Below are 16,100 nucleotides of genomic sequence, written 5' to 3' on the forward strand. Positions count from 1 at the left end.
TACTTTTGCAGTTAAGATTAGCATTCTAGAGAAAATGCTTCATTAAATGTTGACACAGCTGGTGTCCTCTTTTTAGGTGTCTTTGAAAGGAAAAGAAAATGAATCATGCAGGAAAATCTTGAGCAGTCAGAGGCAGCCATCTATTTAGGACCCTTGTGCCCATGAGCCCCCGTTTACTCTGCTCTGGAGAAGAGAAGTGAATTCTGAGTGCATGGAGCCGAGTCTGTGTGAATGTCAGGTCAGGTTGTGTGACATGTCAAGCATGTCCCTCCTCTCTGCATTCCTTGTGCCAAGTATCCAAGCGACCACCCTACATACTATCTGTTCCCATCACATGTTCTGGGGTGGAATTTGCTGGTGAAAGCATTTTTCATCTTTCGGACGGTTTGAGACATGCTATCTCTTTGAGAGATCCTAGATTTACCGTTACTTTACACTATAAGCACTAGTAAAAGGGGAAAATTTTCTTCATGTAACTGATTTATTGAAGATGACTAATGAGTTTTCATGGCAGTTTGGGCAGTATTTGACTTCTCCGGTCTGTCTGATTCAGCTGTATAACTATTATTTGTGTGATTGTAACTATTTGGTCCATTAACATTTTTCTTCTTCCAGTGAGTTGTAATGTCTTAAAGATGGACTTTGGGGCATATCATTAGCAATTAATTACAATTTTCTTTGTCAAAGTACTAGTCATGTAATAGGAAAGTATCTTTCCAGTATGCCTCAAAAAAACGTTCAGAATTAACTAGTTAGGAAATGCAGAATGTTTGACTTAATTGTAAAAGACATTTTAAATTAGAACAATGGATCTAAAATGGTTCTTACATCTGTCCTGATTTGCATGCGTTACTATTCAACCACAAGTAATATTGAGATTTTTTTTTTAAAATTCTCACTAGTATGTGAAAAAGGAGCCCTGATAGTGTAGTGATTAAGCACTTGGTTCCCAACTGAAAGACTGGCAGTTCGAATCCACCAACTATTCTGTGAGAGAAAGATGGTCTGCTCCCAGTTACAACCTTGGAAACACTGTGGGACAGTTCTAGTACATCTTAGGGAATTTCTGTGAGCCAGAATTCGCTTGATGCAATGAATGGGATTTCGTATTTTGTTTTTTGTTGTGTTTTTTTTTTTTAATATTTGAAAATGGTTGTATAATATAGCTTTTAAAAGCTCAAATTGCAGAAGTGAAACAAACCTCATTTACCTTTAAACTTTATTTAAACTTCATAATACCTTCTATAACTTTGGTTGGGTTACTACCACACCCAGATCTTTACAAAAGCTCATCTGATCTTCAGTTTCCGTTTTTTAGATTTCACTTCACATTTCACAAAACTTTTCTCCTGGTTTGGGTGAAGTTGTAGATCCTCCATGTTTTCTGAGCAAAATGCCATTCTAAATACAGAGCATAAAGCAAACACAACATTAAACTTTTGATGGAAGTGTTCCTTCATTTTCAGATACTCAAGTAAGGCATGCAATGTTATTTTTTTTTAATTAGTTTCTTAGGTTTGCAAATATTTTTATAGCTTCATAGAAGAACAAAACCCAAATCTAGAAAACAGTTGTCTAAGGCTTCCTGGGGTTTGTACTGGGGTGATTTCAATTTGGTGAGAACTGGAAGTCCTGGGGCAGGACTCCTTTGTTCTCCCTCATAGCAAACATCAGAAATGGGAGGGTCACTGTGTTCTTTCTCTACACTGCCCTGACATCAAGACAAATATTTTAAGTTTCTTCAACTGTTCTTCAACAGCATGCTAAACTTGCCAGCCTCACTTCTTTGGACATGCTCCAATTTGTTAATAGCATTCTTACAGTCCCTACAAATCAGCACCTGCCAAGCTCAGCATTGGAAACCCTGCCCTTTTCCCTAATGGGTGCTGACACCATCTAGCCATAGAAGACACTCACTAAATTTCGACCTCTTTTGGAGTCCAACTGCTAGACAATTTTGACTATTAATTTACCTTGAGATGCCATTTTGTGTTACTAGTTCCAATGGCATCTATTTTTTAAAAAGTTAGTCACAGAGAACTCTAGTTATAGATTTCTTTTTTTCTTAGATACAATCTAAGATCAAATCTTTACTAAACTAAAAATTGTGATGAGTAATCTAAATATCATTTCTGCAGAAATTGTACATCTTTTCATTTTTGTTTAGCCAATCATTTCTTCTATCTTGCTGTTGGGTCAATATTTTGAACTCTATATTCACCCTCACAACAAACTGTGTTCATTTTTGACAAGAGCTTTTTTGGGGAAGAACATCACCTCACATTGAATTATGCCCAGGGAGGTACAGAATGTGTTGTTTAGCTTTCCTCCCATCCCCTGTTAACTAGTCCTTTAAAAAAATTATTAAAATTAACAAAGAGAGTAAGTATTCATACCCTGAGTTGTGATTGTCATTTGTAGATGGGACTTAAAAACTAATAGAACCATTCTTATTTGTAGCTAGAGAAACTGAGTCTCAGAAAGGCAAAGTGATTGTCTCAGGATACTCATGTGGTAAGCAGTAGAATAAAAATTTGGATTTAGAATTGACAGCTGAAGCCTGTCTCTTTCTTTCTGCCACACTGCTTTGATCAATGCCTAGGGTTTCCTGGAAATGCTTGTCAGCTACCCAAAGCCTCACATGTCCTCACGGCAGAGACCTGACAGCATCAACCCACAGCATCAACCTGAGAGGATATCCTTCTTCTCAGACTTCTAGCTACTACCTTCCTAGCAGCATAAGCGTCACCTGGGAGTTTGTTAGGAATGTAGAATCTCAGGTATCCCTAGATTTCCTGAAGTGGAATCTACAGTTTAGTATGTTGTCCAGGAGATCCAAGAGCCAGAACTTGGATTTGCTATCTTTCCACGGTACCTGGCACTATATAGACACATGGGAAGGATACAACTTATTATTAAAAAAATGAAATACTCCTAACTACTCCCTCTTTTTATATTTCATACAGGCCTAAGTAGGGTTTGATAGGTATTTATGTTAACACAAATACAATTCTGATAGACTATATTAAGAGGTATCAGATATGGAAATTTCAAGACTAATGGATATAGAATTTTGGTGGCATAATGGTGGTTAAATACCTGACTGCTAGTTAAAAGGTTGGCAGTTAGAGTCCACTCATGACCCTGCTGTGGGAAGACAATATGGTAATCTGTTCTTATAAAGATTATATCCTAGGAGTCTCTGGTGGCCTAGTGGCAAGAACCTGCACTGCAGTCTTGAAGGCACATGGTTCAAGCCTACCAGATACTCCACTGGAGAAGGAGGGGCAATCTCTTCCTGTGCCATTCAGATCCGATTTGACAGCACACAACAACAACAGCAAGATTATATCCTAGGAAATCTTATGGGAGCAGTTCTACTCTATCACATGGGGTTAAGATAAGTTCGAATCAACATGATGGCGCCTAATAATAACATTAAGACTAATGGGGGAAGATGGAAGGAGGAGTGGCACCCATTTCCATAATAGCTTGCCTCCGGAAACCCTATGAACCTGGAGAGAGGATGAAAGACACACAAGCATTGAGGACTCTCCTTCATTAGGGTCGCTATGAGTCTCCTGCAACTTGATGGCACTTAACAACAACAATGGGGGAAGAATCTCTGATGGAAATGGTACATGAGCCATGAATGAGCAATGAAGTAGGCCTGTGTCAGACCTAGGCTTGGAAATTATAAGCAATGTCCTCAAGCTGTGTAATGTCCATGAGCCTCAAGTTCCTAACCTGCACCACTCTATCCATTTCAGAGGGCTATTTGGAAGATGAGATGAGATTGATAGGGCACACAGCCCAATGCCTTCTATGCAGAAAGAGCTTTTCAAGTATTAATTCCCTTCTTGACCCTTTCCTCTCCCTTCTTCAGTATCATGTGAGTGTGTACTGACTGGGGAAGGAGGATGTTTTATACAACTCTTCAGGTGAAGCCCTGCAGCATGGTTATAGTAGACATCTCAGAACAGAGATGTTACTCGCCAGCTAAGAAAATGTAGGGAGAGCTGGTGCTAAGAAGTAGCCCTGCTGTGAAGAGCCAGAAAGTCATGCAAGAATGGTTAAGTATATAAGAGGAGAGAAGCAGTTTAATTTTCTCAAATTGATCATGTGGAGAAATCTGTTGGCAGACTGCAGAGTATGTTCTTAGTAACTGCCAGGATTGCGTATCCCAGGGAGATAAAAATCTTAAACTGTGGTTGTATAAGGGATTCAGGAAGCATAAATCTGCCACAGGCCAGCTCCTGACAGTGGAATCTGAGTTATGATGGAGGCATGTAGCTTGGAGGATGTGCTTCTCAACAAAGGTGGTGTGAGAGGACAGACAAGATTCCTGGATACAGGTGGAAGAAATAAGAAAGTGTTGGGAGAAGGGCAGGATCCTTTGAACTGTACGACTATTGACTAAACCATGACCTGCCAAAAGAACAAACAAAACTGCATTGGAAGAAGTCCAGCCATCATGCTACTTAGAAGCAAGGATAATGGGACTTTGTGTCACATAGTCTGGCTTATTATCAAGGGCCCAGACCCTGGAGAAGAACATTAAGCTTGGAAATGTGGTGTTAGCTTAACACTTGGCCTTTACAGCCATTACTTTTGATTTCCAGCTACCTTTACTGAAGACAGTCTTGCAAATAATTAACAGCTGTGGGAGCAGGATAAGCAAGAGAGAGTCCTTTTTACACTGAGTAGCAAGACTTGAGGGGGACTGGAGCAAGATCCTGTTGAGAGTGAGACACTGGTGATGAGATGCTGGTGATGGTGGTAGAGAGACCATGGCATTGCTGTGGAGAAACTGTGGCAAGGTGTAACGAGAGAAGCCCACTCTCAGTATCTCAGTCTATGAGTTAAAAGTGAAGAAATGAACATTTTGCTTCTGCTGTGGCTCTAGAGGCACCATGGGGCTGCACTGTGGGTTCTTGATCTGCTTTCTGCTCTTGAGCAGTGAGGGGCTGTGCTATTCTCACGCCCTCTGGCCTCTTCAAAGAGATGCTCATGGTCCTGTGTCTCCACACCCCATTTTCTGCTCTTTAGACAACAGAGTATAGAGATGGTGAAGGAGAGGAAGACCTTCAAGGGAATGAATTGATACTGTAACAATGATGAGCAGATTGGAGATTGTATGGATGGTGCCAGTTTGGGTAGGGATTTGATCTGTTGAACATACGGTCCCTATGAGTTGGCATCAACTCAATAGCACCTAACAAAAGCAGACCTATAGAGAAGCACAGTGACCATGGACATCCCTCTGCTCTGCTAAGGAAGAAGCTACTGGCTCTCGCTCTCCGCTCTCTGCTCTCCACTCTCGCTCTACTTCCCATTCCAATCCTTATTGTTCTAGAACACATAGCAGTGTTTCTGAACATTATTGGTCTACACTGATGTGGAACAGAGGTTTAACATGCTTGACTGCTAACAGAAAGTTTGGAGGTTTGCATCCAACCAGAAGTGACTCTAAAGAAAGAGCTTTTCAGAAGTTTTCCTTCTGAAAAATCAGCCATTGAAAACCCTACAGAGCACAGCTCTCCTCCGACACTCATGAAGTTACCATGACTCGGAATCAACTCAAAAGCAACAAGTACTGGGAGTTCGTGTGCATCAAGACTTCTCAGGACTCTTAATCAAAGTGTGCACTTTAGGGAAGTTCTACAGATAGGCCTGAGAACTCTGCATTTCTAATAAGCTTACCAGTGGTTTGCATTCTAAGATTTAAAAGGTGCAAGGGGCCTTTGGTAGCGTAGTTCATAACATATTGGGGTGCTGAAATAGGCCAGCAATTTGAATCTACTAGTCACTTCTTGGGAGGAAGATGAGCAGTCTCTTCCTAAGATTAACAACCTCTGAAACCCAATGGAGGGGTTGGTATCAGTTGAAACTGACTTGATGGTAAAAGGTTTGCTACAGATATCAACTGAGATATTGATCTGTCAAATGCTTATCTTTGGGTAAACAAAGAAAATTAAGCATTATCTATGACGTGGTCTTTGCCATTCAAATGATATCCTTGGAGCAGCCCCAGCTTCACCTGGTGATGTTTGAGAAGCATCGTGCTGATAAACTTGCTTTCAAAGTCATGAGGCAGGTAGCCATTAACTACTGCGCTAGGAAGAAACAAAATTAGGATTAACAGTCTTGAGCTCAAATCCTGGTTCTTCTATCTATAGCTGTGTGAATTTGGGATAGTCCTTTCATACTTATGAATGTTTATACTTTATCATTAGAGCAGAATAACAACCACTTCATAACAACCAATGCTCATTACTGTCAAGTTGGGACTGCCTTACGGCTGACTTTCCACTGCATTTTCAAGAGGCTGTAAATTACATGGGAGGAAATTGTCCATCTTTCTCCCAAGTTGCTGCTTGTGAATTCAAACTACAAGAGAGGTGCTGCCATTGGTTAAGCAGTATAATTCTATATGGACTATACCAGAACTCCCTTCATCACGAATGTTGTTGTTATGTGCCATTGAGTTCACTATGACTCATAGCAACCCTATGAACAATAGCTCTGAACCCTACCCTAAGAGTACCAAGCCAACCTCACTGTCTTCAGACACACCTGCCCCCATTGCCACAGTGACTGTGTCAATCTATCTCATCAAGGATCTTTCTCTCATGTACTGACCCTCTACCCTTCTAAGCAAGATGTCATTCTCCAAGGACTAGTCCCTCCTGGCAACATGCCCAAAGTATGTGAGATGGAGTTCCAAAATTCTTGCCTCCAAAGAGCAACCAGTTTTCACTCTTCCAGGACAGAACTGTTTGTTCTCTTGGAGAACAAAATAGCCAATACATTCTGTAAATATTAAATTGTGAAAATGTTTAGCACATGTAGGCATTTAAGATCTATTAGAAGAAAGCTGAACTACCAGTCACCTTTTCTGGGTTTCTCCTGCTTTGGCTTTGATGATCTTCAGAAGGAGACCTGAGTTTCTGGGCCCTGTGCTCCATGGAATGATGGTTTGGACTGTGTTCCAGACGTTGGCCCATATGGCACTACTTTCCCACTTGAACTTGATCTTGACCAGCTCACCGATGTCAAAATGCAGTGTGATTAGAAAGGAGTAAGTTTTATTACTGGTAATTCCTTCGCCCCTTGAAGATACAAAAGAGAGTAAACAAGTAATTAGTAATAGAGTGATAGTTAAGCACATTCAAGTTGTGTTACATTTGCCCGGGTAACTTAGGATGATCTTTCTGTGCTGCATTTCTCAAATTCCTGTTCAGATATAGAGAGATGAAGGGAGCAAGAGGTGTGCCAAGGAAGAGTTATCTACTCCAGTAAAATTGGGAATACCATTCTTTTCCCTTAATTAGCATATTAAAAAGACTGAGAAGTTCTACAGTTATGAATCTGGTTAACTTTGTTTAGCTCTGACTGTTTCTTTCTTAGCTTCTAGGTGAACAAGTCTGTGAACAGGTTTGCCCTGGAGAGGGTGAAGCCGGGCTGCTCTTTGGAGTCAAGCATTCTGAAGCTTTGTCTGTCACAATTTGGACATGTTGCAAAGAGGGACCCGGTCCTTGGAGAGTGACATCATGTTTGGGAGGGTGGAGGGACAGCACAGGAAAGGAAGACCCTCGATAAGATGAATCAATTCAGAGATTGGGGTAATGGGAGTAGGTGTGTAGTGGTGAGTTTGGCACAGGATAGAGCAGGGTTTAAGGCTCTTGTACACAGGGTCACTATGAGTCATAGGTGACTCAAAGGCACATAACAACAAAAACAGGTGAACAAGTCAGGAAAGTGGTTCCTGAAGAGGAGAGGGACTTCCATAATGGTCTGGGTTCTTTATCAGTTTGATTAATATAAGAGACTCACACAAACTCTTCCTTTCAATCCCCAGCAATGTGTATTTCCTTCCAAATAGAAATTTCTGTTAAAACAGTAAAACATGGCAAATACAGAAAGGCACATATAAAAAGGAGGCACAAATATAGAAAAAACCTTAAACGTAGGCTCAGATATAATTATCGACTTAACTTACTAGATAGTTACACTCACAAGACATCAACATGCCCTAGCATTGACAGAGCTGCCATTTCCACTATGGAGAACAGTTTACTGGAGAAAGATATAATATAGATTTACAATGAGATGATGGATAGAGGATCCCTGCTTGACTCATCCTAGATCTTTTTGCAGAATGCTGTAAAGAATCCCTTGGAATCCAGTTCTCCATTAGGTGATGGACTTTCTGAGGACTCAAACATACCGCTGTTGTGTTGAAACAAACTCATAGCTGATCCTCTAGCAGGTCTCCCAGGTTGTAAATTGCACAGGAAGCGATTGCCCATCTTTTTTCCTCTGGAGCCACTGGTGAATTTGAACCACTGCATGGGTGTGGTCTTTGGGTTTAACAGGGCAATTCTCCACAGTCTATGATACCAGAGCTCCAGCTCCCTGCTATCTCTAGTGTGGAGCACCAACAAGCTCTTGCCACATGATCATAAATCTAAAGTAGACCAATTTATGGAAGTTGAGAACTTCTCCTGGAGGGAGTGAGGGGCTAGCATTACCTCCCAGTGAGAATCCAGGCTCAGAGTGGAGATGCTGGGTATCTACTGAGTCCTTCCTGACCTGTGAACCAGGGGAGCCAAGTAGGGGTTGTGATGTTATGAACAGGTATGAAACAGGGTTGATATGGACTGAATTGTATTTCCACAAAATACTCGTTGGACTTCTAACCTCTTACCTGTGGAAGTGTCCTATCTGGAAATAAGGTTCTTTTTAGCATGGTGCAGGATAATGCCTTTTGAGATAGAAGAGGAATAGATTAGGCACAGAAAGAAGTGAGCATAAATGGGGAAGAGATAGATGTCACGTGGAAAAAAGCAATACACAGAAGAATCCCTGGACTAGAGAAGATGAGATTTCCCCCAGAACTGGCAAAGAGAAGGCTTTCACCTGTAAACTGTACCATGCCTTGCATTTGGACATCTTGACTTCTAAAAACTGTGAGAAAATAAGTTTCTATTTATTAAAGCCACTCACATGTGATATTTCAACACATGATAGTTACAACAGCACCATGTAACTAAGACAAGAGTGGAAGATAGATGAGACTGGCAGGGCCACCTGATTGGGATTAAAATTTTGTACTGAGAAATCATTTTAACTCTCTTGGATCAGGATTTCTGGAGTCCATGGAGTTGGGAAACCACTCAGGCCATCTGTCCTTCGATAGACTTTTGAACTTCGAGCTTTGAAGAGCTGATTACTGAAAAGTGCTCTCTGAGTCAAACAATGGTTTAAATGAAATAGTGAGACCGTCTTGCCTTGGACATTGTGTTCTACCGAATAATTCAATTAGTTTGGGGGAAAAGAGACTCAAAAGGACAGACTGGCAGCTATGTTTCTGGGAAAATAAGTAATTCAATTATTCTTTAAAACAATACTGTATGAAAATTCTTTCCAACCACAAATTATTTATCAGTTCTGGTCTAGTTCCTTTTCCACGGAAAAGCCAATAAAATGTAGCATAGGAACTTCAGAATGTCTATTCATTTTGGGAACATTTATAATTGAAATGTTATCCTGGTTTGTAAATGCTATTAGGTTGCTAGGTGCTGAGAAGTTGAAACTGACCCATATCTGACACTCTAGTTAGGTTTCAGAGGCTATTCAGCACACAGGAGAAGTGCCCACCTTTCTCCTGTGGAGCAGCTGGTGGATTCAAATAGCCCAACCTTTGGTTTGGCAGCCCAACTTTTCCCCACTAGTCCACAAGTATGATAAAGAAATGTCTGTCCATGTCTGTCAGTTATTGGGTTAATATGATCTCTGTTCTAACAGTGCCTAGCTGAATAGCACTAGTTTTCTTTCTGGGTTATGGTTTTCAGAACTCACTAGAAAGGTGCTCCTTATTGACACATGCTTTGCCCTCACCACAACGTCTTCCTCAGATCTTTTTCCTGCACTGCAGCATTGACTGGACCAACTCAGCTTCCCTCCTTGCTCAGCTCAACTTGCATTGGCCCATCTCTCTCTCTGTCTCTCTCACCCCCCCCCCCACACCCATACCCCTAGTGTAAAGTAGTCAGGGGAACTGCAACAGGCAGAATACGATAGAAAAAAGGAATATTTTTTTAATAATATTTTCAAACAGGAGAGGTGTCCTTTATAGATACAGTTGTCTAGAAATACAACTGTGAACAAAATCTTATCAAGTTTAAATTCTTTAACTGTTGTAGTTTGCCTCTCCACCCTACAATTTACAGCTGAGCCTTACTCTTTTCTATTAACATAACTGGACCTTCTGATCTTGTATCATAGAAGACCTTTTCAAGGAATGAGAGGATTTGTTTAATAAAGTGGTTTAAACTTTGACTGAATTACTGCTAGGTGTTCTCTGAATCACAGACTTTATTAGGTCGTCTTTCGGTCTTCACATAATGTACTGAACTATTTTCCCCTGAGATGGTTCAGAAAAGCCAGCAGTCAGCTAATGCAAACATAACAAGACCCTAGAACTTATCCCTAGGTGTTCCCTTTTATCAACCTTTAATTCTTCTAAGAGGTTTCAAGGGAGCTCTGGTGGCTTAGTGGTAAGGAGGTGTGCTGCCAACCCAAAGTTCAAATTCACCATCTACTCCATAGGAGAAAGGTGGGAAATTACCCCTCATGGAATTTACTGCCTCTGAAAACCTACTAGAGGGTCAGCTGAGTCACTTTCAGCACAGAGCAAGAGCTTTCAGGTGACTCCTGTGTGACCTGCGGGGGGGGGGGGGATAGATATCTGGAAAGGGCATATCCCACAATGACCAACCATTTCGCTTAAAGAGGGCCATTTTTAAAGCCTTGTATACATGGAGTTTCCTGAATCAGGGATGTGATTGACTGTCTTAATTATCTGCACATGCTTCTCCCAAGACCCAGAAAGTACTTCAGGTGACAGCCATCTTGAAAGAGCAGCTGTTCACGTAGTTAATTGTCCTAATCCTTCCCACACAGGTCAATTCTAGATGATCCCCTCCCATGACTAAACATGATATCCTTTCCCTACCTCCAGAGCCTTTAAGAGAGTCACTTCCTCTTTTGTTCTGACTCGTGCTGCGCTTCCCTCCATGTCTCCCTTTGGGGAGTGTTTTCCTCTAATAAACATCTTTGTTTGCACAGAAAATCCTGGACTCCTGTTTTGCTGTTATTGCAAGCTATTGTCTTTCCAATTACTACCCATGCATCTGCAGGTTAAATGATGATTAAGGATGGCAGAGAAGAATCCCTGCCTTTGAATTGAAGGTGTTGGAGAAAAGGACTGAGTGTCCCATGGACTGCCAAAAGAACAAATAAGTCTATCTTGGAGAAAGTTCAGCCAGAGTGTCCCTCAGAGGCAAGAATGGTGACATTTCATCTCACATGGCTTGAAATTGTTGTCAGGAGGAACCAGTCTTTGGAAAAGACATCATACAGACAATGGTAGAGCAGCAGAGAAAGAGAAGAGGACCTTCAACAAGATATATTGACACCATGAAAGAATAACAGTGGACTCAAGAATATCAGAGATTGTGAAGATGGTATGTGATAGAGTAAGTTCAGATTTGTTGTTTATCGGGTCACAACAAATTCTAGGTGACTTGATGGCCCCTAACAACAACGATAACAGGAGGAAGAAACCTCTAGAGACATTTTCTTGGCAACCACATTTTAGTCTAGCTAAAGAACTAAGGTGACCCGGAGGAGGCATGTCATGGTGTGGGCTTGGGTGGATGTCCCATATGATAGAATCTTTGGAGCAGGCATGGTGGTTGAGAAGAGTGGTAGCGTGTATTAATATCTCCGTTTCAGGGTGCTGTTGGTATAGGCAAGGGTTCTAGCTCATACTCACAGAGTGATGGGAATGTTATGCATCTCCCCCTTTGTTCCAAGTAGAGATACGGTAAAGGTGGGCTCTACTCTTTTCTCAAGTTGGTTGATGAACTGCATCTTGAACTGGTAGTGATAAACTAGGGAGAGAAAAGTTTAAGAAAGAAATTTTATTTTAAAATCACATGCACATTTATATATAATTTAAAATGCAGAGAGAAAAATCCGTATGAATAGAAGCCAAAATGTTAGCTTCTACTTTTTTAGGGAGCTTGGCGGGGGGATAGGTAGAATTACGGATTATGTTTTTTTAAAAAAAGTTTTGCTTCTTTATATTTTCTACATTTCTTTTTCTGTCTCAATATTGTTGAGTTAGAACCAACTCATCACTCATCCTCTAAGTGGTTTTCAAAGGCTGTAAATGAAGCTGGAGGAGATGGCCTATCTTTCTACGGTAGAGCTGCTGGTGGATTTGAACTGCTTGTCTTTGGGTTGTCAGTGCAACTCCTCGCCACTAGGCCACCAGATTGATTTAATTGTTGTTATGTGTCTTTGAGTTGAGCACAACTCATAGCAACCTTATGAACCATCAGCCTGAACCCTGTCCTACCCTATGCCATTTTTACATTTCCTGACACACTTGAGCCCATTGCAACAATCACTGTGTAAGCCCATCTGGCTAAGGGTCTTCCTTTCCTTCACCAATGCTCCGCCTTTCCAAGCATGATGTCCTTCTTCAAGGAATAGACCCTCTTCGCAAAATGTCCAAAGTATGTGAGATGAAACTTCATCATCTTTGCTTACAAGGAGCACTTTGGGTGCACCTTATCCAAAACATATCTGTTTGTTCTTTGACAATCCATGAGATATTCGGTACTCTTCTCCAATAACATGGTTTATTAAGCTCTCATATGCATAGTAAGTGACTAAAAAGACCATGGCCTGAATTAGGCCCTCAGATTAACATCATTGCTACTCAATAATTTGGAGAGCTTTCTGATTTCAGACTTTCCTAGTGAAAAAAAAAATTAAAAAGTCCCCTGATTCCCTAACCTCTGTTCCACATGGGATGTAATAATCACTATTCATTGTGGGTTCAGGTAAGATAAAGTTATTGACAGTTTCAGTCTTTTCTCCATCTATCATGATGCTGCCTATTGGTTCAGTGGTGAAGATATTTGTTTTCTTGATATTGAGATGCAATCCATATTGAAGGCTGCATTCTTTGAACTTCCGCAGCAAGCGCTTCAAGTCCTCTCACTTTCAGCGAGCAAGGTTGTGCCATCTGCATAACACAGCTTATTGTCGGGTCTTCCTTCAATCCTGATGCCACATTCTTCTTCATAGTGTCCAGCTTTTCAAAAATTTGCTCCACACACAGAGTAAATAGGTATGGAGGAAGGATACAGCCCTGATGCACACCTTTCTTAATTTTAAACCATGTAGTGCTCCCTTGCTCTGTTACCACAACAGCCTCTTTGTCTAGATATAGGTTTCTCATGAGCGCTAAATTGTTACTGGATCCCCATTCTTCTCAATGTTAGCCATAATTTGTTATGATCCACACAGTCAAATGCCTTTGCATAGTCAATAAAGCACTAATAGACATGAAGGGTTTACTGCAGAGTAAACTGTAGTCTTCAATATGGATTGAAGTTCAACAACAAGAAAACAAAAATTCTCAGCACTGAACCAATTGGCAGCTTCATAATAGATGAAGAGATTGAGATTGTTAACAGCTTTAGGTTTCTTGGTTCCACAATCAGTACTCTTGGCACCAACCATCAGGAAATCAAAAGATTAATTGCATTGGGAAAGTATGCTGTTAGGGACCTCTCCACAGTACTGAAGAGCCATGATGTCAGTCTGGAAACTGATGCACCAGATCCAGGCCATGGTATTCACAATTACTTGCTATGCATCAGAGAGCTAGACAATGACTAAGTATGATAGAAGAAGAATTGACACCTTTGAGTTGTAGTGCTGAAGAGGAATATTGAACATACCACGGACTGCCAGGAGAACAAACAGATCTGTCCTGGAGATAGTTAAACCAAACTGCTCCCTAGAGGCAAGGATTTTGAAGCCCCATCTCACATACTTTGGGCATGTGGCCTGGAGGGACCAGTCCTTGGAGAAGGACACCATACTTGGAAGAGTAGAGGGATTGTGCAGGAGAGGAAGACCCAGGATGAGATGGATGGGTCCAGTTACTGGAGAAATTGGATGAGGTCTGTTGGAGATGATGAGATTGGCTCAGGATAGGGTAGGGTTCAAAGCTGATGTACATAAGGTTGCTATGAGTTGCAGGTGACTCAGTGACACATAACAACAACAACAACAAAGACATTCTTCTGGTATTCTTTGCTTTCAGCCAGGATCCATCTGACATCAACAATGATACCCCTGGCCTCTTCTAAAACTTCTTGTTGTTATATACCCTCAAGTCGCTTGGGACTCATAGCCACCTTCTGTACTAGATCTCCAAACTCTACTCTATCCTGTCCTAACCTTACTGTCTCTGACACACCAACCCCCATTTCCTCAGTCACTGAATCAATCCATCTCATCAAGGATCTTCCTTTCTTGTGTCATCCCTCCATCTTCCCAAGGATGATGTCCCTCTCCAAGGACTGGTCCCTCCTTGCAACATGCCCAAAGTATGTCAGATGAAGCTTCAGAATCCTTGCCTCCAAAGAACAGCCTGATTTCACCCTCTCTAGGATAAACCTGTATGTTCTCCTATCTGTCCATAGTATATTCAATACTCTTCTCCAGCATCACATCTCAAAGGCATCAATTCTCCTTCTATCCTCCCTAGTCATTGTCCAGCTTTCTGGTGCATACCAAAAAATTGCAATGACTATGGCCTAGATCAAGCACGCCTTAGTCTCCAGACCGACATCGTTGTTCTTCTAAAACTAAATATGCTTATAAGATGATGAAACAAAGTATTGTTTAACAACAAAAAAGATAGCATATGTGGCATTCTCGTTGATTCTATGATTCTACGTGCAAGACCTTTTGGTCATGTATTTGGCAATATATCTTTTAGATGTTTGTAATAAAGAGCTCTGTGCATAGTACATAATGTATGAGCTGTTAAATGAAAAGCTGGTAGTTTGAATACACCAGTCGTTCTGAGGGAGAAAGGTGGGCAGTCTTCTGTACTTACCATCTTGGAAACCTGATGAAGGGTTGCTGAACTGGAACCAACCCAATGGTTTGTGTTCCTTCCCCACTCATCAAATAGAATACATATTTTGACCTTTGTTCCAAGTCCATGGGAGGTAACCCACATTCTTGGCTTTCCTGAACAGTCAAGTGTCTTTTATTCATGGTGGACTCCTCCATAGTTCCTGCTAAGTGGATGACTAAGACTTCAGAAAGACAGTCATGTGATTAGAGGTTTGGAGCTTTGTGCTATGTGGTATTAGCTGGAGATTACTTTCACATGCATGACAAAGGATTTAATCACTTCAATCATGCCTCCGTAAGAAGCCTCAGGAAAGCTTCCTGGACTTCCATTGTGTGAGCTTTGCTGTTCCAGGAGGGTGACAAATCCCTGGAGACATCATCCATGACCTCTCCATATGCATTTCTGCCTTTGGCTGCTTCTGATTTTTGAATCCTTTCGCTACAACAAACTATAGCCATACAGGTAACACTTTCCTGAGTTCTGTTTCATTCTAGCGAATTACTGACCCAAGGGAACAGTGGGAAGCCCTGAATCTGGAGCTGGGCAGAGGTTAGTACCTTGGGACCCTTGAGCCTGTAGCAGGTGTCTTACATCTTGAGTGTATTTTTCTGGAGGACTGTACCCTTAACCTCTGATGTCTGGCGTGACTTTAGATGGTTGATGTTAGAAACAAGTCATCTGTGGTACCACTGTGCTAGATACCCTGTATTGTCTTTTACTTCCATCTGATGAGGCTGACCTCTCGGTGGGGCTTCAGTTAAGTCATGCCCCAGTGGCCACACCCGTGTACTTGGAGGAAGAGTGTGGGAACTAGCTCTGCAGGTGCACTGTCTTATTCCAGAGAACAAGAGAATTTTAGTTCTAGGAGTTTGGCCCAAACATTTTCTGCCCTATCAAATGTCTGGAATGCTGTTCTGTTGAGTTGAATGGAGGAGATTGTTTTTTTCTTTATTTAAAAAAATATTTTGTTTAGAGGGATCTCTGGTGGCCTAGTGGCAAGAAGCTGTACAGTAATCCCAAAGGTTCATGGTTCAAATCCACCAGATGCTGTGCTGGAGAAGGAGGGGCAATCTCCTCCTGT

The 16,100-nt window shown here is 41.4% G+C and overlaps 1 protein-coding gene across 1 annotated transcript in view; it reads right to left on the reverse strand.

The window, feature by feature from the left end:
* Positions 1–1,289: 1,289 nt before the first annotated feature.
* Positions 1,290–16,100, reverse strand: part of LIPC (lipase, hepatic) — a 51,775-nt gene continuing 36,964 nt past the window's right edge. Inside the window, exons 6-8 of the mRNA XM_006894529.1 lie at positions 11,843–11,960; positions 6,894–7,112; positions 1,290–1,401 (exon numbers count right to left, since the gene is read on the reverse strand). Coding sequence (XP_006894591.1) covers positions 1,290–1,401; positions 6,894–7,112; positions 11,843–11,960 — 449 coding nt within the window. The remainder of the gene's footprint in view (positions 1,402–6,893; positions 7,113–11,842; positions 11,961–16,100) is intronic.

Source organism: Elephantulus edwardii, unplaced genomic scaffold (assembly GCF_000299155.1).
Source record: "Elephantulus edwardii isolate Elephantulus edwardi_28Jun2011 unplaced genomic scaffold, EleEdw1.0 scaffold00145, whole genome shotgun sequence".
NCBI classification, from domain to species: domain Eukaryota; kingdom Metazoa; phylum Chordata; class Mammalia; order Macroscelidea; family Macroscelididae; genus Elephantulus; species Elephantulus edwardii.